General features: G+C 35.8%; 2 protein-coding genes across 3 annotated transcripts in view; one reads left to right on the forward strand and one right to left on the reverse strand.

Moving 5' to 3' along the window:
• The window catches only part of RUBCN (rubicon autophagy regulator), a 56812-nt gene extending 52194 nt beyond the window's left edge, over positions 1–4618 (reverse strand). The window contains exon 1 of the mRNA XM_031454434.2: positions 4478–4618. The gene's annotated coding sequence lies outside the window, so the exon portion shown is untranslated. The remainder of the gene's footprint in view (positions 1–4477) is intronic.
• A 463-nt stretch (positions 4619–5081) lies between these two features.
• FYTTD1 (forty-two-three domain containing 1) overlaps positions 5082–24590 on the forward strand; it is a 32790-nt gene continuing 13281 nt past the window's right edge. The window contains exons 1-3 of one of the 2 annotated variants that reach the window (XM_010994447.3): positions 5082–5284; positions 10822–10950; positions 17954–18102. In XM_010994447.3, coding sequence (XP_010992749.1) covers positions 5182–5284; positions 10822–10950; positions 17954–18102 — 381 coding nt within the window. In that variant the 5' untranslated portion in view covers positions 5082–5181. Of the gene's footprint in view, positions 5285–5811; positions 6027–10821; positions 10951–17953; positions 18103–24590 lie in introns of those variants that run through there. The other variant, XM_010994448.3, reaches the window with a different exon arrangement.

Raw genomic sequence — 24590 nt, forward strand, 5'->3', positions numbered from 1 at the left:
AAAGCTCTTTTCATAGTAGAATGTCAACTAATGAATGTAGAGTAATGGTAGAGTTAGAAAATCACTATGTAGCCATCATAGTAATAATTGATTCAGGCAAGAATCATCAATGGATGCTAAAGCCATTAGTGAAATTTGTTCTGAAACAGGATATTTACACAGACTCAAACCATTTCCTCTCAGATAACTCATTCATTTTATATAGGGAAAAAGGTATCTTTACAATGAAGAAACCTGGCAGACATCACCTTAACCAAGTGATCAAAGTTAAGATCACCAATAAGACAATTTGACATCATGTCCCTCCTGATGTTAAGGATTGAGAAGAACTCAACATCACTTATGTAGTATTCTCAACAAAAATGAATGCCTTGATCTAATCATAGGCTGAGAATAAGACAAAACCAAATTGAAGGACAACCTATACAACAACTGCCTTCAATCTTCAAAAATGTAAATATCAAAAAAGACTAAGAAAGGCTGACAAACTTTTTCAGATGAAAGGATACAAAAGACACAGGACAAAGAAATGCAGCAGGTGAAGCTGGATTGGATCCCAGATTGAAAAAAAAATTATAAAGTATAATTATTTATTAGAATAATTGGCAAATTTTGAATATGGACTATACATCAGAGAATAGAATTGCATCAGTGTTAAATGTCCTGAATTTGATCATTTTAGCATGGTTATATACAAGAAGATCCTTAGATACAGACTTTATAGAGTCATGATATTTGCAACTTACTCTCAGATTGTCTAATAGCACACCAAGCCTTGAATCCTGGCTCTCCAGAGCCTTCCTAGACTACCATCTATCTTTTACAAATTGAGGGAATTGAAGATACATCTTTTTAAAGAAACAGTTTTTACATAACTAGGGGGAAATTGTGTGATTTATGTAAATTTGTGTAGCTTTAGAAAATTCCACAATTAGTCATTCAGGGAATTACCCTAGAACCCTTGGTTGACAGGACCCCTGCCCTGCCCAGAGAAGACAAGGCCAAATAAAGAGTGGGCTAGAGGTCGAGGAAGAATTCCCCTTCAATTTCCCCTGTTGATCCAAGCAGGTTACCTAGTTAGAGAAAACTGATAGTCAGGGAATTAGAGACTAGTAATGCCTCCAGCAATGCCTGCAATTCTGCCTGTCGTGTTCTCAGCTGTATCACAGTACTGCGTAGCACAGTGTCTTGCCCAGGGCAGGGACTCAAACTCTGAATAAATGAATGAATGAACCCTGATATTAAAAGGCAGAAGACTAGAACAGCTAGAAACATTTAGAACAAAAGAAAAGTGCAGTACAAAAGAGAAAGAGGAAGCTGTAGCAAAGTGGCAAAGAAAAGCTACTGCAGTAGAAAACAGTGGCAAAAGGGGTAATGAGAAGAATTGAGCAGAAAAGTGAAGAAAAACTGTACTTTACATACAAGTAGCTTAAGGGAGTTAGGTATAATAATAATAATTACACCTAACTGATACATACTATATGTACATATAATACAAATTATACCTAGCTCCCTTATTATTCCAGTATAAGACAAATTACATCAACATATGAATTCTAAAAATACTCATCTGAAAAGCAAAAGAGTTGATAAAGACAAAAATATTACAAGAAAAGGAAATTACACACCAATATCACTCATGAAAAAAGAAATAATACTCTTGACAAAATATTAGCAATCCAAATTCAACAATATGTGAAAAGGATAATACACCATGACCAAGTAGGTTTATCCTAGAAATGCAAGGGTGGTTCAACATTTGAAAATCAGCCAATATAATTTATCATATTAATAAATTAAAAAATAACCATTTGGTCATCTCATATGCAGGAAAAGCATTAGATAAAATTCAGCCTTCATGCATAACTAAAACTCTCAGCAAATCAGGAGTAGAAGGGAACTTCCTCAACCTGATAAGGGCATCTACAAAAAAAAAAAAATCTAACATCATACTTAAGAGTGAAAGACTAAATGTTTTCTCCCTGGGGGTTGGGAATGAGGCAAAGATGTCCACTTTCACCATTCCTATTAAACATGGTACTAGAGCCCCAGTCAGTGCAGTAAGGCAAGGAAAAATAATAGAAGGTATACAGACTGGAAACAATTATGCTAAGTGAAATATTCCAGATAAAAAAGAGCATATATTATATTATTCCATTTAAATTCTAAAAAATGCAAATTAATCTATAGTGACAGAAAACATATCTGTGGTTGCTTGGGCAGTGGTTAGTGGGAGGAATTAGAAAGGAGCACAGGAAAACTTCAGGTGATAATGGATATATTTATTATGCTGATTATGGTATTTTTGCAGATATATATTTCACACCTGTATAAACTGCACACTTTAAATGTCTTTTATTGTATGTCAATTATACCTCAATAAAGTTGAAAAAGGGGGACTTAAAAGAGATTACAAACTAATAAAAAAAAGTTAAGAGGTGAAATATATGAGTTGTGCTTACCTTTGAAGAGAATGTTGCTCTCTATGCACAGTATGAAACATGTTAATAGAAAAGTATATTGTTAAGGTTGCCAGATTTAGCAAATAAAATAAAAGACTCCCAGTTAAGTTTTAATTTCAAATGAACAACAAATAATTGTTTAGTATAAATACATCCTAAATATTACATGCAGTGTTCTATGGTAAAAAAAAAACAAAAACAAAAACAAAAAAAAAACGCTGTTTGTCTGAAACCTGGGATAAAACTTATACTAAACAATTGTTCATTGTTTACCTGAAATTCAAATTTAGCTGGTCCTGTATTTATCTGGCAATCCTAGACATTGTCTTATCTACACTGTATGAAATCAAGCCTCTAGAAGGTGCAGTTGCTTGAATTCTATGTTTATTTTCACTTAGATGAAGCTGCTGAACAGAAGACAAGGGCTGTATGTTCAGTGTCCAGCACAGTGACTTATTCACAGTACATGCTCCGAAAATGTTTTTCTGCTTTGCAAGCTATGTGAAGACAGGGACAGCATCCAGTCTGCTCACCATTTTATCCCCAGGGCCCATTACAATGCCTGGTGCTCAATGAATATATGATTAAATGAATAGCTGCCTCTTGTGCCCCAGAAAATTGCAGGGTTGACCTTCTAGCCCTGTAGCTGGTTGGTCAACTTCTTGGACAAGCCCCAGTTCTGATTTCTTGGCTTGTTTCCCTCTTCACTTTTGCTGTATGTGTCTCAAGTTGCTGTTTTGTTTTGTATTGTTTTGTGTGTGGCTGACCTATCCTTACCTACAATGCCTCTTGTTCTCTTGTTTTTCCCTTTGGAATCTGGGTGACTGCTCTGAGACTCTGAGACCCTCAGTCCTTGGAGAAATCTCAAAGTCTGAAACACAACAGCTAGAATTGCTTCACGAAACACTGGGGCATGTTCCCTTTAGAGCTAAGGAGAGTTGGTATGGGGCTTCAATCCTTCAACCAGGATAAAAGGGAATTTTTCTATATTGGTGTGGGGAGGGTTTTATACATTAGGGATTTTTGTTATCTGTCTTATACTGCCTGAGTAAAAAATGTATCCACACTCTAAATGCATAAATTTTCTTTCTAAAATTGAGAACTTAATTTAATGTTCCTCCCTGTAGTTTGCTCCCATACATAAGTAGAGATTGTAGAAGGTATTTCTAGTGAGGGAAGGACAGTGTGGAGAAAAATGTCTTGTGCTTAGATTTTAGAACTGTAAGGAATCTTAGAAATAAATATAACATATATTTAGTATAACTACTTTTGTTTTGAAAATGAGTATGAAGCCCAGATACTCTCCCAAGTTCACAAGGTGAATGACTGATGTGAGTGAAAGTTACCATTCAATGAAACTTAGGTGTTTCTAGTACTTCTGTAAAATCCAGTTCCCTAGTTCATAGCAGTCAGGAGAGCAGTGGGAGCTGCAGGATGAAACAGTAATAAAATCAAGCACATTGTGCTAAGAGCATACATGCTACTTTCCTTGACATGCTGAATATTGTTTTTGGGTCTTTTTGAGTCCAATCCTTCTTCCATCATTTAAATTTCTTATACCCTTTCATAAGAATATCTTCAGCTTTTTGACTCTTCTCATATGGTTGTATTTTTGTCTTGGAAAAAAATTTACAGGCTACTGTGGATTTGAAATACTTTAGGTCACTGATTTGTTTCTATATAAAAAGAAATTTTGAAGAGCGGAGATTTCTAAATGAACAGAATACCTGTCCCTGAGTGTTTCCTTAGATGCAAATGTCTTAGTTTAAGCTGCTATGAGGATGATATAATCTAAATGCCTCCATACCAGCACTGTTACTTTGGAGGAGGGGAAGAAGGTAAGAAGAGTGGGGATATTATGTTTTGTAAATAGGAAAAAAAAGTTATTATGCAGGAATTTATCAAATACTAAGGAATTTTCTTATAGGGATGATTAGAAAGAAAACGAATCTTCCTATCAATTCCCAACGCAAATGAATAGAGAAAAATGCAGCCAAATAAGCAGAGGTACTTACCCTTCTCCCAAGGGAAGACGAGGTCTTATCAAGATAGCTAGTATCGCGCAAAATGTTTTGAGAGTGTCGGCTGAGAATTGGTAGAGACACGGGAAACATTAGCATTTACTTTTATTAGTAAGGTGACGCAAGAATTGTCAGTGCAGTCTTTGCTTTGCGTCCAGACGTGGCGACTCCGCATGCTGCAGGTGGAGGGGCTGGCCAGGGAGAGGGGAGCTGGGGCACAGTTCTGCAATCCACGGTCGCAGGGGCTGTCTTGCCTCCGAGGCTGCATTGCAGTAGGGTATGGAAGACTCGTGTGTATCAAAGCTCAGGGGGCCTTTCTGTAGCAGGAGGGACTCGAAGGGCACGGAGGAACATGATCTCATTTAAAGCATGTGATTTTAAGGTGCTCAAGGGCCAGTACAATTTGGGTGAAAAGGCGAACTGCTAAAACAGCAGCCCTCGCTAGCGGCTGGGGCGACAGGTGCAATGTTTCCTCCGATTCCGCAAGGGCCGCTAGGAGCGAGTCCCGTGCGTGAGGCCCCTCTCTCCCGCCGCTCGTCTCTGTGGTTCCTCCCCCTCCCTCAGCCGTGGGTGGGAGGGCGAGGACGCCGCCAGTACGCGTGCGCGCTCTGTAGGTGCAGCTAGTCTGCGTGCGTGAGTGGGAGGTGGCAGGCCTGTCTCCGGCCTTCTCCGCTGACTGTTCCAGCGCGTCTCCAGTCATGAGCCGGTTTGGTACGCGGTTAATGGGAGTCACGGCGACCCCGCCGCCGCCACCGAAAGCTCGCAGTAACGAAAACCTCGACAAGATTGATATGTCTTTGGGTGAGGCGCCGAGTCGGACAGGGTTGGAGTCGGGGGAGGTGTGGGTGGAACCAAGTACCGCGGTTTGTGGGGGTAGGGGCGGTTGGCCGCAGTTGTCGATCGAGTTTTCTTGCGGGTGGGCGGAACCAAGAGAGGGCCGGTGGGGACAGGGCAGCGCTATCGGTGTCGCGGTCGACCCTGAGGGCCCGGGGCGTCCCCTCCGCCGGGCTGTGTCTGAGGCGGGCGGGTGGGGGCACTTCGGGCCCGGAGGTTGGGAGGGTCGAAGGGTGCGGACCCTCTTTCCCCTTAGAGGGGCGCTACCACTCGCGGGTGACCCCGGCTCTTTGTGAGGAACACTCGGAGGGTTTCGTCTCCAGCGTGTGCGCTGTGGGCGTTATCAGGGAAGTGAGGGCAAGGATCCGAGGAGCGACCCTTTCTGAGGAAAGCTCTTCCGGAGCCCGGCTGGGGCTGCGTTCGATTGGATCTGGGGTTCCAGGAAGGGCCGGTTGGGCATTTTGTCCGCCCGGGCCTACGTCTGGCCCCGTGCGGGCAGCGTAAAGACGCCCCAGGAGTTGGCGTTTTCTGACGGGCTCTTGACAGAAAGAAAAGATCGTTAGGAAGGATTTCATCGGATGTTGTTGTGTTAGGCTGTGCTTGGGTAGAAGCCCATTCTTCTCACCTAAGCCTCCGAGTTAGCAAGTTGGAAAAAAAAAACGAAGCGAAAACCAGAGGCGAGACTTGCATAGGTTGACGGGAGAGCCAGGTAAAGCATGGGGACTGGAAGAGTGAGGTGGTTTTGGTGATGATTAGGAAGAGGAGGTTTGGTGAAAAATCCGGACCTAACACTACTGAGGCACTAGTTTCTGTGTTTGACGTGGTTGGTTTAAAAGTAATTGCACTTCTGTCAGGGTTCAGGTTATGGTATTAGATGTGGTTAGCTCTGCCTGCTCCTCCTGTGGCCTACAGTTTTTCGGGTATTTGAAAAGTACCTGACTAGTGAATACAGACGTGTAACTTTTCCGGGGACGGTATTTTTCTCTTTTGTTGTGATTCTTCTGTAGTTTTTAGCCAGAAGTCGAGAACTCTTGGTCTCCATAATTACCACAATTTGGAACCCAATGTATGAATTAAGCAAATCATCCGAAATCATAGGTTTGATTTCAAGTCTTACCTTGTGGCTCGTCAGTACTGACCTCTAAAGAAATGAGAAATCTTTAAACTAAGACCAAGAAAAAAATATAATAACAAATGTTTGTTGAGTGCTTATTACATGCCAGGCACTGGGCTAAGTATTTTATATGTGTTAAGTTATCTTTATAATAACCCTGTGTGGTATGTACTCCAAATGATAAAGAGCATGGAATTCAGAAGCTCCCACTCAGTTCAAATCCTACCTTTGCCACTTATTAGCCTTGTGATCTTGGGCAGATTACTTTTCAGTGCCTCATCTGTAAGAAGGTGTTGGTAATAATAGTGCTCCTTTACCTCAGACGGTTGGTCTAAGTATTAAATGAATCAATAGATGTATGTAATCTGCTTAGAATCGTACACAGTACTGTATTTACATATATTCACACACAGCATATAAGCCGTTGTTATTCCCATTTTACAAAACCTGAGGTGTAGAGAAATTAAATAACTTGCCCGAAGTCATACAAGTAAGTGATGGAGTCAGAATTTCAGTCTGGCTCTAGAGCACCAAGCTACAGATGTTGTAGGAAGTGTTAGACATGTATTTTCATAACCAATACATTTCTTATTTCTAGGATTTTTGTTGTATTTATGTGTGGTGATGAGGATGTTCAGGTGAAGAAAACAGAGATAATTCTGTTTGAAGGTAGAAGTGAAGTGCAGTGGGTAGCTGGAATAGAGTTTGGTCTCTTCCCTTAGAACATACAGCATTCTGTCAGGTGTCTTTTTTTTTTTAAGTGAGAATTTTACAGATGTATGAAGAGACATCTATTTTAGATAAGAATGATGCTTTGTAAATACTCCATTTTATCAGGTCTTTAGAGGTTTTAGAATCTAATTTTTTTGTTTTGTTTTGAATCATGACTATCAGGTTTTATGAATATTCATATAGAATTATCTATCAAGGTTAGCAATAGCTGGTCACAGTGTAGCTCAGTTTCTCAATTGAAAATGGGTGTTATAATATTTATTTCATAGACTTTTTGTGAGAATTGGATGAATACCGGTTTTCAGAACAATCCTGTTAGTTACTACTGTTATTATTATCATGTATATACCCCTGTTTTTTATAAAAGTAGCTCATCATAATGGATTTTTTTAAAACTTTTTTTATTGAGTTATAGTCATTTACAATGTTGTGATAAATTCCAGTGTAGAGCACAATTTTTCAGTTATATATGAACATACATACATTCGTTGTCGCATTCTCTTTTGCTGTGAGCCACCACAAGATCCTGTATATATTTCCCTGTGCTACACAGTGCAACCTTGTTTGTCTGTTCTACATTTTGAAATCCCAGTCTGTCCCTTCCCACCCCCCCGTCCCCCTGGCAACCACAAGTTCATAGTCTATGTCTATGAGTCTGTTTCTGTTTTGTATTTATGTTTTTGTTTTTGTTTTTGTTTTAGATTCCACATATGAGCGATCTCACATGGTATTTTTCTTTCTCTTTCTGGCTTATTTCACTTAGAATGATATTCTCCAGGAACATCCATGTTGCTGCAAATGGTGTTACGTTGTCGGTTTTTATGGCTGAATAATATTCCATTGTATAAATACACCACATCTTCTTTATCCAGTCCTCTGTCGATGGATATTTAGGCTGTTTCCAAATCTTGGCTATTGTAAATAGTGCTGCTATGAACATTGGGGTGCAGGTGTCATTTTGAAGTAGGGTCCCTTCTGGATATATGCCCAGGAGCAGGATTCCTGGGTCATATGGTAAGTCTATTTCTAGTCTTTTGAGGAATCTCCATACTGTTTTCCACAGTGGCTGCACCAAACTGCATTCCCACGAGCAGTGTAGAAGGGTTCCCTTTTCTCCACAGCCTCTCCAGCATTTGTCGTTTGTGGACTTTTGAATGATGGCCATTCTGACTGGTGTGAGGTGATATCTGACTGTAGTTTTGATTTGCATTTCTCTGATAATTAGTGATATTGAGCATTTTTCCATGTGCCTATTGATCATTTGTATTTCTTCCTTGGAGAATTGCTTGTTTAGGTCTTCTGCCCAGTTTTGGATTGGGTTGTTTGTTTTTTTCTTATTAAGTTGTATGAGCTGCTTATATATTCTGGAGATCAAGTCTTTGTCGGTTTCATGATTTGCAAAACTTTTCTCCCATTCCGTAGGTTGTCGTTTTGTTTTACTTATGGTTTCCTTTGCTGTGCAGAAGCTTGTAAGTTTAATTAGATCCCATTTGTTTATTCTTGCTTTTATTTTTATTTCTTGGGTAGACTGCCCTAGGAGAGCATTTTTGAGATGTATATGAGATAATGTTTTGCCTATATTTTCTTCTAGGAGATTTGTTGTATCTTGTCTTATGTTTAAGTCTTTGATCCATTTTGAGTTTATTTTTGTGTTTGGTGTAAGGGAGTGTTCTAGCTTCATTGCTTTACATGCTGCTGTCCAGTTTTCCCAACACCATTTGCTGAAGAGACTGTCTTTATTCCATTGTATATTCTTGCCTCCTTTGTCGAAGATTAGTTGACCAGAAGTTTGTGGGTTCATTTCTGGGCTCTCTGTTCTGTTCCATTCATCTATATGTCTGTTTTTGTACCAGTACCATGCTGTCTTGATTACTGTAGCTCTGTAATATTGTCTGAAGTCTGGGATAGTTATTCCTCCAGCTTCTTTCTTTTCCTTCAGTAGATTTTTTTTCTTTTGATGCCTACCCTATTTACTCCTTGTTTAGGAAAAAGCCATTTCCTTCTTTTAGATTGGAAGAATCCTGTCATAATAGCTCTATTTAACTTGAGTTAAATAATAAAATGTTTACAAAACATAATTTTATATTTTATATGCTTTGCTACTTTTAATTTTTAATTATGTTTATACTCTATAGTGCTCTAGTTTTAAAACAACCTGGTTAGTCAAAATTATACTTGTGCGCCGACCACCCCCCTTTTTTTGGTGGTCTCCAAACCAAATTCATTTTTAAGAGGTACTCATGTCTCTGAGATTTCAAGTAGCACCTTGTTAAAGGAAAGTAGTGTTTCAAAAGTAGTGTCTTTCTAACTATTCCCTTTCTGCTCACTGGTAATTTAAGATGTTCATGCAACTGATATTTATGAAATCTCTATTTTGTAAAAAAATGTTTTTTGAGTGTCTTAACTTTGATGAGCTTTTTTGTAGTTGAAGGATTGTTCCTTAGGAAGATCAAAGAAAGATCAAAGAACAAACTATTTTGGGGAGATTTGAATTATTTTATATAATATTTGTTTGAATGTGATTAAGAGTCTTAAAGATTACAGATAGGTGAGGTAGAGTAGTAATATGTAATGTATACAAAAGATCCCTGTAGTTTATATTTCCTTCTTTGACTTCAGAAAAGACTAGTTATATTGATATAGTTGTTAGATTATTTGTGTTTATAGCAGTTTGGAAGAAATAACAGGTTAGTTAGTTTTGTGAATTTTATTAAGTTGTTGATCGCTTTCAGTTTCTTTGGTTTATTTATTGTATTTTCAATTACCAAAATTAGTATTGGAGTTGGGACTTTGGAGAAATCTTCTTAAATGAGTATTTTTGGCTTTTAGTAACCTCCTTTTAACAGATGTATATAGGAATCTGGAGTACATTTAGTTTCCTGATCTTCACACTGTTCTGTTGTGCTATTGCAGCAGGGTGATGTTTGTAAATTACCTTGGGGCAGTTTGAAATGTTTTTGGAAATAATGGGACTTAGAGATCAATGTGGAAAGAAAAATAAGGTAACCCTGACTTGCTTTGCTAGAGGAGCAAAGAACCAACCAATAGTTTGTTTTTGGTACTATACCTTTATGATGGTATTTGTTTAATTTTGTATTTACTATTTACATGTCTGTTTCCGTCACTAATTTTAAACTTACTGAGAGCAGGAATCATATTTTACTTTTGTTTCTGTTACAGTACAGTCTGACACATATACTCATTGCACATACTCAATAAATATTTGCTGAATTGAGATGAACTTAGAAATCTAATCTTTTATTGAATGACTTATTTTTTGACTGCCAGTGGTTTTATTGAAAGGTGGTCATCTTTAAAAACTGGAGACTTCTGTGATTATGGAAAGTAAATATGAGTAATTTTTGTAAGCAGGCTTTTGCTTATTTACATATATCAGGGATAACAGAAATCTTCATTAATTGGTTGATCTGCTTTGAGCTATTGATTTGAACTTTTCCTTCAAAACTTTCTTCAGTGCTGCAAGTGTTTTGGCTGATTTGAGCTTTTTATATACTTTTAATTATTATCCTCTTATGGAAGTGCTTTCAAAATAGAAAAGAAGTTAGGGGCATAGGAAATCTATTAACTAGAAAATAAGACTGAGTAGTTGAGTCATTGAGTTAAAATGAAAATAATCATTACATTTCCTCTATCACAGATGATATCATCAAATTGAATCGAAAGGAAGGAAAGAAGCAGAATTTCCCGAGGCTAAATAGAAGACTCCAGCAAAGTGGTGCCCGGCAATTCAGGATGAGAGTCCGATGGGGACTTCAACAGAATTCTGGTAAGTTTTGCAAGTAAGTTTTAATAAAAAGCTATTACTTGTAGGCTCATAGTATACTAACTTTGATACATACTTAAAACGTGGAGGAAACATACCAGTACCCTTTGTTTGTGATTTGTATTTACTCTCAGGGTTTTGTTTAATCTTAAAATCTGCTAAAAATTCAAGTTAACTTAAATAGATGATAACACTTTCTTAGAAACATCAGGTCATTTTAAAGTAACCTCTGTGCATAGTCTATATTATATTTAGGGCTGTAGATTTGTAAGGAATCTTACGTATCATGAAATCTTATCTCCTTCCTAGTTACATGTTCATTTAACAATCTGTCTGATAAGTGACTGTAATTCCAGTTTAAATATATTCGATGAAAGAGTATACCACCTCACAAGGTAACTTTTTCCATTATTGGAGACAGCACTGTTCACTAGACAATTCTCTTGACTTAAATCTTGCCTTTCTGTTAATTCTACAGAGTAATAGAAAGCAAACTCCCTTTTCTGTATGAAAACATTTTAAATATGTGGAAGCTATTATTGTGCATAGAAAATGACTTCTAGGTTATTCATCTTATCATCCAGGACCTTTGAAATTTTTAAATCCTCCGAAGATGACACAGAATTGGAACTCTACATATACAGTTATTTTTGGTAATCTAGAAGCTTATTTATTTAGAACATCTTCTTCCAAAATGGACTTTGGGCAGTAACTGAACACTATTAATTATATATGACTCATTAACTTTTTTAGCAGTTACATCAGCATTTTTAAATAAATCTTTGTTGAGATTTAAAAAATTCTAGATCTTTTTTATACATATGAAAAAATGTTTGATAAACTAATTCGTGAGCTGATTTTTATCCTGTATGTTAAAAAACATAAAAAATAATCTCCAAGTGATTGAACATAATTAATTCAATTAATTCTATGTTTAGCAGTTAGTATACCAACATATCCTCAAAATATGTCTATAATTAAGATTAAATGCTACAAGAATTTTTATTCCTCCCTAATAATTTCTTGAATAGCTGAACTCAAGTGAGTAAATTTTGTGACAGGTATTTAGCTATAGAAAATTAATATTTAATTCTAGTGATTTATACTTAAAAGTTTCCTTATAAATGTTATTCAGTGTACCATAATTTACATATGATTTGTTTCGAAATAATTTTATTTATTTATTTTAATTGCATGTTAAATACCCAGTGAATGCTCTGAACTGACCAGGTTCTCAGGATATGTAAAGATGTAGTCTCATACTTCATGGAATTTCTAGGAACAGAGATAAGATAGAAAACATAGAGTTGAGAAGTGTCAAAGGGAAATACTTTTAGTACTGTCAGATTTTAGATAGGGATTTTATGCTAACAACATCAGTGGTGATTTAATGGATAAGATGAAATAGAATCTGGATCAAAAAAGCTTTCCTTTTTCAGGAATTATAATCTAAGCCTTGAGCTAACTGATACCTCGGGGCAGTTTAGGATCTTCTGAGATTGAATTTATACTTGTATGTTCTCCATTTACATGTGATGGCCTAAAATAGAACAGCTGCTGCTGTGACTAAATGTGCAGAGAGATATGGGATTGTCTTAAGCTCTGGTTAGGAATAATTCAGATTTCTACATTGTAATGTCACTGAGGATGTTAGCTTGAGGTAAGAGAACGAGTAGCACAGAGAGCCTTTGGCATATACTCAATAAATTCTTTTTGATGGCTGAGCAAATAAGTGAATAAAGTCTTCCAAATTCTGTGCCTGAAATATAGTTTTTCACTCAGTAAATGCTTGCACAACCTAGATGTTCTCCAGGGATGGAATACTATACAACAACAGTTCTCAAAGTGTTGTCCAGAGACCCCGGGGAATCCCTAAGATTCAAGGGGTCCACAAGTTCAAAACTATTTCTATAATAATACGAAGATATATTAATTGTGTTTTCAGCCTTATTCTCTCATGAATGTATAATGAACTTTTCTGAAGTCTACATGACGTGTGATAATTCAAACAGTTTGGATACAGAAGCAGAAATGAGAATCTTATCTTTTATTAAGCCAGACACTAAAGAGATTTGCAAAAATGTGAAACAGTGCTACTCTTCCTATTAAGAATTTTTGTTTGTTTAGGGAAAATAATAGTTATTTTTTGTTAAAAAATATGTTATTAGCCCTATATCTGGTGAGTTTATTATTTTAATAAAATAATAAATAGTTTTTAAATGTCATAGTTTTTGTTTGTAGTATGGTAAATATCAATAAACATATTTTTTGGGGTCCTCAGTAATTTTTAAGAGTATAAAGAAGTCCTGAGACCAAAAAGTTTGAGAATGCTGTTTCTTTTAGAGGTAGAAGAGACGAGAGTATTTGTAGGCTATTTTGAGAAGGAGCCAGTAACATGATAACATACACTCTGATACATTTTCCAGAAAATCCCTCAAATCTTCATGTAAGTGATCAGGCTATAGAAAGTACTGAGGCAAGTGGATGTGTTTGTGAAAGAAATTCATGAAGGAATTGGGCTAAGGATTCAGAGGAAACTTTAGCCTTAGATCATGGCTCTGCCATTTACTAACTGACCTCTGGGTAATCATTGTTCTACATCTCACTTTGCTCACTTTTTCAAAATGGAGATATTAGCATCAGCTTCATCAAGTTCTCATTTAAATTAAGGTACTCAGCACAATGCCTAGAGCTTTATAAATTAGTGGAGCTTTATAAATTAGTCTGATGCGCTGGCTGCACTCCATTGCTACTAAACCAGAATCTGTAGAAGTAGGGCCTAGGGATTTTTTTTTTTTAGCTCCATATGTGCTTTTGATACATAGCTATTGTGTTAAACTGCTGCTCCAGTGGAGGTGAAAATGAAAGATCTTCATAGAGGTAGTAGTTGAAGTAATGAGAATGAAGGTACTCTGGAAAAACAGAAGAGAACTTTTTAAGGGGTTAAATGGATGAAAACTAAGAAAAGACTATTGCATGAAACATGGCAATGAAAGGGTAAAATAGAACCATTGCTAAAATTGAGATATAGCTAATGAAGTTTGTTCAAAGATAGAAAAGAAGGGAGGAAGAACGGATGATCCAGGCTTGCTAGAAGGTAAAGGAGAAGAAGCCACTGACAAGAAAGGAAGAAGAATATGGGAGAAAGGGTGATGACTATGGGAATGTCTATAACAGTCAGAAATAGAAGGGACCCAGGAATAGAATTCTATCCCATACTTTTCTCCTTTTAACCAGCTTTATTCTTGTTAGTGAGATTTTTTTCATGAGTCTTTCTCACATAAGATTAAAATTTTAGTATAATAGTTGATTCTTCCTCTTTTTAAACTTTCTCTTAGCTCTACTGATTCATTTGTATTTTTTGTAAATTCTTTGTTCCTCACCCAGTCTCTTATGCTGAGTGTTGCAGTTGCATCTGAAATGGTCTCACTACCTTCTCTCTTCTTTCATTCACTAGAAGGTACTGCTTCTAGACTGATGTAGTCTGATCATGAATTCTGTGACCTCCACCCCATTCCTTGTCAAGTGTAGTCTTTATCCACGCTTACAGCCCTGTGATTTGCACCCACCACGTCCATTCACTTCTTATCCTTTTCCCTAGACTGTCTCTCAATAACTGTGGTTGCCCATGTCTTTGTACTTGTCACTTTGTCTATATTCCTATTCATAGTTTGCCCGTTGTATAATAACTAGCTCAGAACCTGCTTTTTCTGTAATAGTTTTTTTTTTTTTATCTTTGGAAATGTACCATACATTATATTCTGCCTTTTATTATTCTTTAGTTTTTTATATATAACAGTTGGAAACTTTCAGTTTTTGGAGCCACACAAACTTGCACCGCAGATCATGGCTCTGCCATTTACTAACTGACCTCTGGGTAATCATAGTTCTACATCTACTTTGCTCACTTTTTCAAAATGGATATATTAGCATCAACTTCATCAAGTTCTCATTTAAATTAAGGTACTCAGCACAATGCCTAGTTCAGTTAATGGTAGCTGCTTCATTTAATATAACTAAAAATAGCAAGTAGTTGTAGATTTAATTTAAATATACAAGTTTCTCTAATAGGCTTAATCTTTGGTTGCTGTTCTAGAAGGAAATCAAACATAGAGCAGCAGTAATTTGATTTTAACATTTTATAAAAGTATACCTTTATTGCTTTTTTCCTAATTATAAAAGTAATAAAATCAGTACCTTTAGTACTGAGGCAGAGCACCCAAGAAAGGAACAAATCTGGAAGAACTCCCTGCCACACTGAATAGCCATGCTGGTGGAATTCACTGGGAAGTGATCTGTAAGGATGATGGAGCTTAAATTCATTGGAGAATGAGCAGGGCCAGAATTAGAGTGATGCCTAGGACTGGATCTAGATAGATGCCTAGGGCCTAACATTTAAGGCGTCACTCACTCTCAGATTTTGTGCCCTAGGCGCCTCTCTTGCCTCACCATAGTCTCAGCTTGCGGGGGAGGGATAATGAGTGCCACTGGGTATCCTATGCCACAGGAACAAGCCTTGAGGTGCACACTGGAACCTGGAAGAAAAGCTCCTTCTTCTTCTAGAGTCCCTCCAGCGCCCTCTGCTGACAAAGCTTAACATCATGCCAGCTGGTAAGAGAAATGTTCCAGCAACAGAAGCCGGGCAGTAAAGAGTGAATTGGGAACTGAAAGACAATAAACTGGTAAATGGTTCAACCATGGTAATGTTTATAGGTATTCCTGATTGTCTTGTTGAATTCTGGTCTCAAAGTGGAAACACCACACTAAAGCGTTCTGGAAGTAGATAAACTTGAGAATGACATACATAATTATCTGTGTCTTATGAGAGTCATCGCACACATTGGTCCTGAGAAATTCTACAGTAAAGAAAACTGTTTTAACTTCATGTAGTTTGTGAAATAAGTTGAAAGATCTATTACTATATTGCAGGTGTATAGTATGCAAGATACCATTCTAAAGACATTACCGCCAAAATTAGAATTAAGATAAGAATGCCCAGTATCACAGTTATTACTTAGCATAGTTCTTTGGAATTTCTGGCCATTGCATTAAGAAATAAAAGAATTTGAGGTGTAATTGTTGGAAGGAAGAAAACATCATTCGTGAGTGATATGACTGTCATTCAGAAATCCCAAGAAAATAATTTGAAAAAGTGTTAGAACTAATAAGTGAATTCAAGGGGATGGCTAATTAAAAGATGTCAATTAAAACCCATAGCCTTCTGTATTCCCAGGAATGCCAATATGAAAATTATTAATAGGTAAGGGATCTTTTTGTGATTGACAACAAATGTATAAAATACCTAGTAATAAGCTTAACAAGAACTGTGGAAGACCTATGGGAGGAAAAGCTTGAAACTTTACTGAGCCAAATTTGTCATAAAAGAAGACTTGGATAAGTGGAAAGATATAACATATTCCTGAAAATTATAAAAATATTAATTCTTGAAAAATTAATTATAAATTTGAAGTAATTCTTCTATCAAAGCATCAAAGGTAATTAGAATTTGACCCTAGAAAACTGATTTATGAACATGACCGTTTGTGAATGGAATAATACAGACAGCCAAAAAACACATGTAAAATGTTCATTCTCACTAGTATGCTACCAAATAAGACACGTTTTTTTCCCAAATGCTAAGTGATAAAGATTAAACAGGATAATATTCAGAGTAGTCAATGATATGGAAAGAGTGTCACCCTTATGTTTCTGGAAATATAAATAAATATATTCATTCTGGAAGGAATTTTTATAATAAGAATCAAAATCCATAAAGATTTGCTTTACTCTTTGATACAGCATTTCAACCTTTGGAAATTTATATATTGAGGAAATAGTCATGAAAATGTTAACTGTAGTGTTATTGTAATGTTATTTATAGTATGTAACATTAGGAGTAACTTAAGTGACTAGTATGAGTATAAAAGACATGGGATTAATTTTCATAATATAGTGTTAATGTAGACTACAAGGTAGTATGTGGAGTATGAAATGTGGTTGCTAGAAGATTGACTCAATTTACCTTCTAGGCACTTGGTACTACAAAATTGTCAATTACCTCATATAGTAGTCTTGAATTGCTTAAAAACACTTGAAACTAAAAGTGTTAACTTGAAATGTATGTATACAAGTAAAAGACTAGAAAAACATAGATTATTAGTAGTAGTTATATCTAGGCAGTGGGCTAATGGTGGTGGCTTTTATTTTCTTATTTGTATTTTATATGGTTTTAAGATTTTTTTCAATGAGTATGTTTACTTTTTCATAGTTAGAAAAAAGTATTTAAATAGATAAGACACATGATGGAAAAGCAAAGTCGGAAATGCCACATACTATAGAGATTAAAATATAGTATCTATTGGAACTTACCTGGGGACTTGCAGAAGCAGTTTGAATACAGTATGACTGAAAATAAAGAAGCCAGATTGCAACATAGTAAATAAGAGATGAGGTAGTGATTCCACTCTAGATCAGTGCCATCCAACAAATAAAATGTGAGCCACGTATTAATATTTTTTATTTGACCTTATATATCTAAAATATTGTAACTTATGATTAATATAAAACTATTAATGAAGTATTATACATTCTTTTATTATATCTCAGTTCAGACTAGTCATACGTCAAGTACTCAGTAACCATATTTGGTTAGAGGCTACCACATTGCACAAGGAAAGTTGAGGCTGTTGTGTTTGTTGAGAAAATAATGCCAGAGAGAGGATAGCTAGTGGGGAAATGTGAGAATCCTCTAGTCTTTTGCAGTCCATTACAGCAACAGAATTCTTTCCAGTACAGCTTGTTGCATCTTTAAAAATGAAATATTTTATGTAATTTTAAAGAAATGTATATTAATAGTAATATAAGAAATATCATATAAATAATAAATAAAAAAATAAAGCACTCATATCTTTCACCTTGCTTAGAAATAGAATATCCTGTGACCCCTGTGCCACTCACTTGTATTCTTAGATTACTTTTTCTTCTTTTTTTTTTCCCTCTCCTACAGGTTTTGGTAAGAATAATCTGAGCCGTAGAGGAAGAGTGATGCCTGGAAAGAGACGTCCTTATGGAGTTATCACTGGCCTTGCAGCTAGGAAAGCAACTGGAATTCGAAAAGGAATTAGTCCTATGAATCGACCACTTCTAAGTGACAAGGTAGGATGATGACTAATCCTGAGTCCGAAATCCTTTTCCTTACAAATGAATCTTTATACAAAACAGACTCAAAGATGTAGAAAACAAACTTACACTTACTAAAGGGGAAAGGGGAGGGGAGGGGTAAATTAGGAGTATAGGATTAACAGATATAAACTACAATACATAAAATAGATAAGCAAAAAGAATTTACTGTATAGCACAAGGAACTATATTCAATATCTTGTAACAACATATAATGGAAAATAATCTGAAAAAATGTATATATAATTGAATCACTGAAACTAACACAATATTATAAATCAGCTATACTTCAATTAAAAAAAAGAAACACTTTTCCATTTATTTGTACTAATATTTCTGTGAATGAGCTTGAGAGAGTATTTTATTTGAATATTTTGATTTTCACAATGTAGTACTTTGGGGTTTATATAAAAAATTTAATAACTAAATAAAAATCATTGCCATTCATGAAGAATATCTAAATTACCACATTTTCAAATATAAATTTTTTTTTCCAGGTTTCTGACTTTCCCTGTATGTGTGTGTGTGTGTTGTGTGTGTGTATGTATGTTTGCAGTCTTTAACAGGTTATTAAAGTATAATTTTATAATATAAAATTTATTTTAACTGTACAATTTAGTGAAATTTTAGAAAACTTAGAGTTGTACAGTCATCACAATAATCAAATTTTAGAACATTTCTATCACTCTAAAAAGAAATCTCATGTCCATTCACAGTCATACCCTTTCAGTTGCCTCAGGCAACCACTATTCTGCTTCCTGTAGATTTTCTATAAATTTACCTTTTCTGCACATTTCTTTTTTTTTTCCATTTTTCAGTTTTACTAGATAGAATTGTTACAGTTTGACTGTGCATGTGCAATATATTGCATGTATACATATATACAACATACTGCACATATTTTTTTAAATTTACATACGTACACTATTCATTGTTTCTAAGAATGTTTAGAGCTTTAGCTTTTTAAACTTACATAGCTACCAAAGGAAATAAAGCCAACCATAAAATAAGAATTAATTCAAAAAGATATATACACCCCACTATTAACAGCAACATTATTTATAATTGCCAAGATATGGAAGCATCCTAAGTGTGCATCAATAGATGAATGGATAAAGAAGATGCAGCTTATGTATGTAATGGAATACAACTCACCCATAAGAAAGAAGGATATTTTGCCATTTGCAGCCCTTCATTCACTTTTTTTTCCACTTCAAAAACCAGAATTTTATAACTGACAGTAACATTTCCATTGCATCAAAAACAACAGAATACCTAGAAATAAACTTAACCAAGGAGGTTATCTATGTACTCTGAAAACTGTAAAACATTGATGAAGTAAATTGAAGATGATACAAAGAAATGGAAAGATATCTTGTGCTCTTGGGTTGAAAGAATCAACATCATGAAAATGGCTGTACTACTCAAAGCAATCTACAGATCCAATGCAACCCGTGTCACAGTACTCACATTTTCACAGAACTAGAACAAAGAATTCCAAAATTTATATTGAACCATAAAAGACCCCGAACTGACAAAGCAATCTTTTGTGGGTCTTTTTCTTTCTTTCTTTTTTCTTCTTTTTGTTCTCTTTTCGTCTGGTTTGATGACTGGAGAAGTTCCTTTAACATTTGTTGTAAAGCTGGTTTGGTGGTGCTGAATTCTTTTAGCTTTTGTTTATCTGTGAAGCTCTTGATTTCTCCATCAAATCTGAACGAGAGCTTTGCTGGATAGAGTATTCTTGGTTGTAGGTTTTTCCCTTTCATCACTTTAAATATATCTTTCCAGTCCCTTCTGGCTTATAGAATTTCTACTGAAAAATCAGCTGATAACCTTATAGGAGTTCCCTTGCATGTTATTTGTTGCTTTTCTCTTGCTAATTTTAATATTTTCTCCTTATCCTTAGTTTTTGTCATCGTGATGACTATGTGCCTCAGAGTGTTCCTCTTTGGGTTGATCTTGTATGGAACTCTCTGCGCTTCCTGGACTTGGGTGACTGTGTCCTTTCTCAAGTTGGGGATGTTTTCAGTTAACTCTCCAAATTTTTTCTCAGGTCCTTTCTCTCTTCTCTTTCTGAGACCCCTGTAATGTGAATATTAGTGTGCTTCATGTTGTCCCAGAGTTCTCTTAAACTATCCTCATTTCTTTTCATTCTTTTTTCTTTTTTCTGTTCTGCGGTAATGATCTCCACTAACCTGTCTTCTAGCTCACTGATCTGTCCTTCTGCCTCATTTATTCTATTCTTGATTCCTTCTAGCATGTTGTTCATTTCAGTGATTTTATTCTTCAACTCTGGATATTCTTTGTATTTTCCAACTCTTTGCTAAAACTTCACTCTATGCATCTATATTCCTCTTGAGTTGTCTGAATATCTTTGCCATCATTACTTTAAACTCTTTCTCAGATACATTGCCTATCTCCTCATCACTCATTTATTCTTCTAGGATTTTATCTTTGCCTTGGCCTAGGACATAGTCCTCTGTTGCCTCATATTTATCTTTCTTTTTGTATTTTTAGATAGGTTAGTTATGTTTCTCAACCTTGGAGAAATGTCCTATGCATCCCAGCAGTATACTTATCTCTTGTCACCCAAGGGTTAAGGTCCAGCTGGTCCCAGTGTTAGAATCTGGCCTGTGTTTGAGTCTCCTCCTTCCACAGGCTTTGGGATTGTTGATTTCTTGTTTCTGGTATCTGCCTCCTGAATGAGACTGGACTAGAGGTTTATGCAGATTTCCTGGCAGGAGGAGCTGTATGCCTGCCCACTGCTGGATGAAGCTTGATCCTGGACCTCTTTTGGGTAGAGCCTTAGCTAGAGGCCTTTTTGGCTTAGGAAGTCTGTTCCCACCCAGTATGTTGTTTGGTCTGAGGCTTCCTTACAGGCTGTTGGATGGGGCTAGGTCTTGGTGCTAATGATTCAATCAAAATGTCAGCCTCCAGGAAAGCTCATGTAGATGAGCACTCCTGGAATGTCCGCCACGAGCTTTTATGTCCCCTGAGTGAGCTGCAGCTGTCCTCTGTGTCCCCAGGAGACCTTCCAAAACTAGCAGGCAGGCCTGGCCCAGGTTCCTATGAAATCACTGCCTCTGCCCTTGGACCTGGCGCATATGAGATTCTGTGTACGCTTCCCAAGAGAATGAAGACTCTGTTGCCCCCAGTCCCACGGGGCTCCTAGAGCTATGCACCACTGGCCTTCAAAACCAGGTGTCCTGGGGTCTCTTCCTCCTCCCAATGCTGGAACCCCGGGCTGGGGGGCCTGATGTGGGGCTTAGAACTCACTCCTGTGCGAGGGCCTCTGCGACTTAATTATCCTTAATTATCCCAGGGGGTCATAAGGCCTGATTATATCGTGAGCACACCCCTCCTACCATCCTGCTGTGGTTGCCTCTTTATGTTTCCAGTTGAAGAGGCTCTTTTTTGCTAGGTTCCAGTCTTTTTCTCAATGGTTGTTTAGCAGTCATTTGTGGTCTTATTTGTAGTCATGAGGAGAGGCAAGCTCGTGGTCATACCACTCCGCCATCTTAACAGGAAAAACTTCTGCACGTTTCATATACAGGCATGCCTTGTTTTACTGTCATCAACTTTATTGTGCTTCCTAAATACTGCCTTTTTTACAAATTGAAGATTTGTTGCAACCCTGCCTTGAGCAAGTCTGTTGGTGTCGTTTTTCCAACAGCATTTGCTCAGTTTCATATTGGTAATTCTTGTAATATTTCCAACTGTTCGATCATGATATTTGTTATGGTGATCTGTAATCAGTGATCTTTGATGTTATTATTGCAAGGAGATCACAACTTGCTGAAGGATTAGGTGATAGCATTTTTTTAAACATTTTTTATTGATTTATAATCATTTTACAATGTTGTATAAAATGATAGCATTTTTTAACAATAAAGTATTTTTAAGATACAGTTTTTTTAGACATAATGTTATGGCACACTTAATAGACTACAGTATAGTGTAAGCATAACTTTTATATGTGCTGGGAAACCAAAAAATTCATGTGGCTGGCTTTATTGCGATATTTGCTTTATTGCAGTGATCTGGAACCAAATTGGCAGTAACTCTGAGGTATGCCTGTAAATGGAATCATACAATAATATGTCGGCTGGCATTTAGCCATAGTATTTTTGAGGTTCATCATGTTGTACTATGTATCAGTACTTTCTCTTTTTATTACTGAATAATATTTTATTATATAGATATACTATATTTTGTTTATCCATTCACCACTTGATGGACACTGTGGTGGTTTCCACTGTTTTGGGTATTGCAAATTTTTTTGCTGTTAATATCACCTGTAAGTCTGTAATGGACACAGGTTTTCATTTCTCTTAGGTTTAAAGAGTTACAATTATTTACCCACCATAAGTTAACTACTTTTCAAATTTTAACTGAATTTTTATTTACATCTTAATGAGTAATTTTTGAATTGGCTAAATGAAGCATTCCTGAAAATAGTTTCACAAATGGGTTTCTTTAGCTTCTTATGTTTAGTAAATCTAAGCCACCAAATCTGTTCCACTGTTCTGTTTTTAAATCCTTTTGATTTCTCTGATTATGAAAGTAATACACATTTGTTAAAAAAAATTCAGGACATTCATTTCTTAAATTACTTAAATGTGTGTGTTCTGGTTAACTACAACTGTCTTCACCTCTTAACTTTTCAATTCTGCTACCACCAACAGCTATTCTTTAAAACTTTATCACAGAACTAGCTCTAGAAAAATTTTAAATTACCACATGTGGTAGTCTTTTGAGTTGTTTGAAAATAGTGAAAATTGAAAGTGTTAAATTATTGTATACTCAGAATGCACTGAAGATCCACTTATTCAAAGTTTGAATGATTTTGGAAAAGGTATATTTCTTAAGAACCCTTTTTTAACCTGAATATAGATTAATGTCTGATCAGGATAGAATATAGTGAGTGCTACAGATCACTTTCTAGCAAATAACCAGCCTTTTCTAGTCATTAAACAAACTACCTAAATAATTTAATTGTCTTTGAATTGCTACATATACTTGGAAATTTCCTTTAAAAAAGTCTTGACCATAATTAGACTTTTCGTTACTTTATCTCTGCCTTTCCATACTTTATATGAATTAGTGAGATTTTATGTCAATAAAATTACATTTTCTTACCTATGAAGTGAATTACTAAGTAAGGAAAGATAGCATACTTATTTACATTACTAGTATTTACTGAGAGAACAAATGACTGTGCTAGGAGAGGAATGGTTGTTTCTAAGAATGAATTTTCTTTTTATTTAGAATCAACTTAAAATATCTGCCAAGTGAAAGTTGAGTTTAAGTTCTTAAGGGATTCTTCTACCTGAATATATAACCTTGTCAATGTCAGTTCTATAACTTTTCCCTTTTAGATTCAGAATTTCCCAAAGCTGAGGATATGTTCTATTTTGTGTAACTTTTAAGTTGACTCTAATAATACTAAACCTTTTAGTGCTTCTGTGAACTTAAAAAAAAAAAATTGTTGTTGCTGCATATTTACCAGTTATTTTCTGCTAATGGGTAGTTTTAGTCATTTGTCTGATTTTGACGGTTTATAAATACCTTATCTTCATACTGTGGAATTCTATTCAACAATAAAAAAGGAATAAATGTTAATACACAGGACAGCATGGATACATTTCAAAACGTCATTCTAAGCAAAAGAAGTCAAACACCAAAGACTATGTACTGTGATACCATATATTTGAAATGGTAGAAAAGGCTAAATGGTAAGTGACAGATAAGTTATTGCCTGGGGTGAGAGTCAGGTGAAGGAAGGGAATTGACTTGGGGGAAGCACAAGGAAACATTTTAGGGTGAAGGTACTTGATTGTGATGTGCATACATGATTATATGTAATTATCCAAATTTATTTAACTGTACACTTAAAATTTTGTGTATAATAATACTTTAATAACATTAAACTAAATAGTTTCTTTCCCTCAAGGAATAATTTTTTATATCAAAATGGTGTGAGAAAAACTTACTCCCTAGATTTTGTGAACACTTTTATACACATGTACAAACCTTAGATCCTTGGAACACAAATTCACCATGTATTAATGGTTTGTTACAACTTTTATCCTTGTATTCATCATTTTACTCACGTTGACTGAATACTCAGTATATCCTAGATGCAAGGGATTCTTCAGTAACTCAATAGAAAATCGCTGTACTCATGGAGAACTCAAGTGACTATTATATAAATTATCACACAGATAACTGTATGATTATAGTATGGCAGATACTTTGAAGGAAAGTAATATGTGACAATAACGTCATGGAACTTTCACATTTACCTATAAAATAGTCCTTGGTGTTATTATTAAAGACAGAATACAAAGCTCAGAATGGGCCACTGTTAGTCTGATTTCACAACATTTCTCCTATATTCTTGGTATTTTTTATCACTGTTTTTCAATTTCTTTTACAAATGTTTATGAAAATGAGAACTTCTA

The sequence above is a fragment of the Camelus dromedarius genome, chromosome 2 (genome assembly GCF_036321535.1).
Source record: "Camelus dromedarius isolate mCamDro1 chromosome 2, mCamDro1.pat, whole genome shotgun sequence".
In the NCBI taxonomy this organism is placed as follows: domain Eukaryota; kingdom Metazoa; phylum Chordata; class Mammalia; order Artiodactyla; family Camelidae; genus Camelus; species Camelus dromedarius.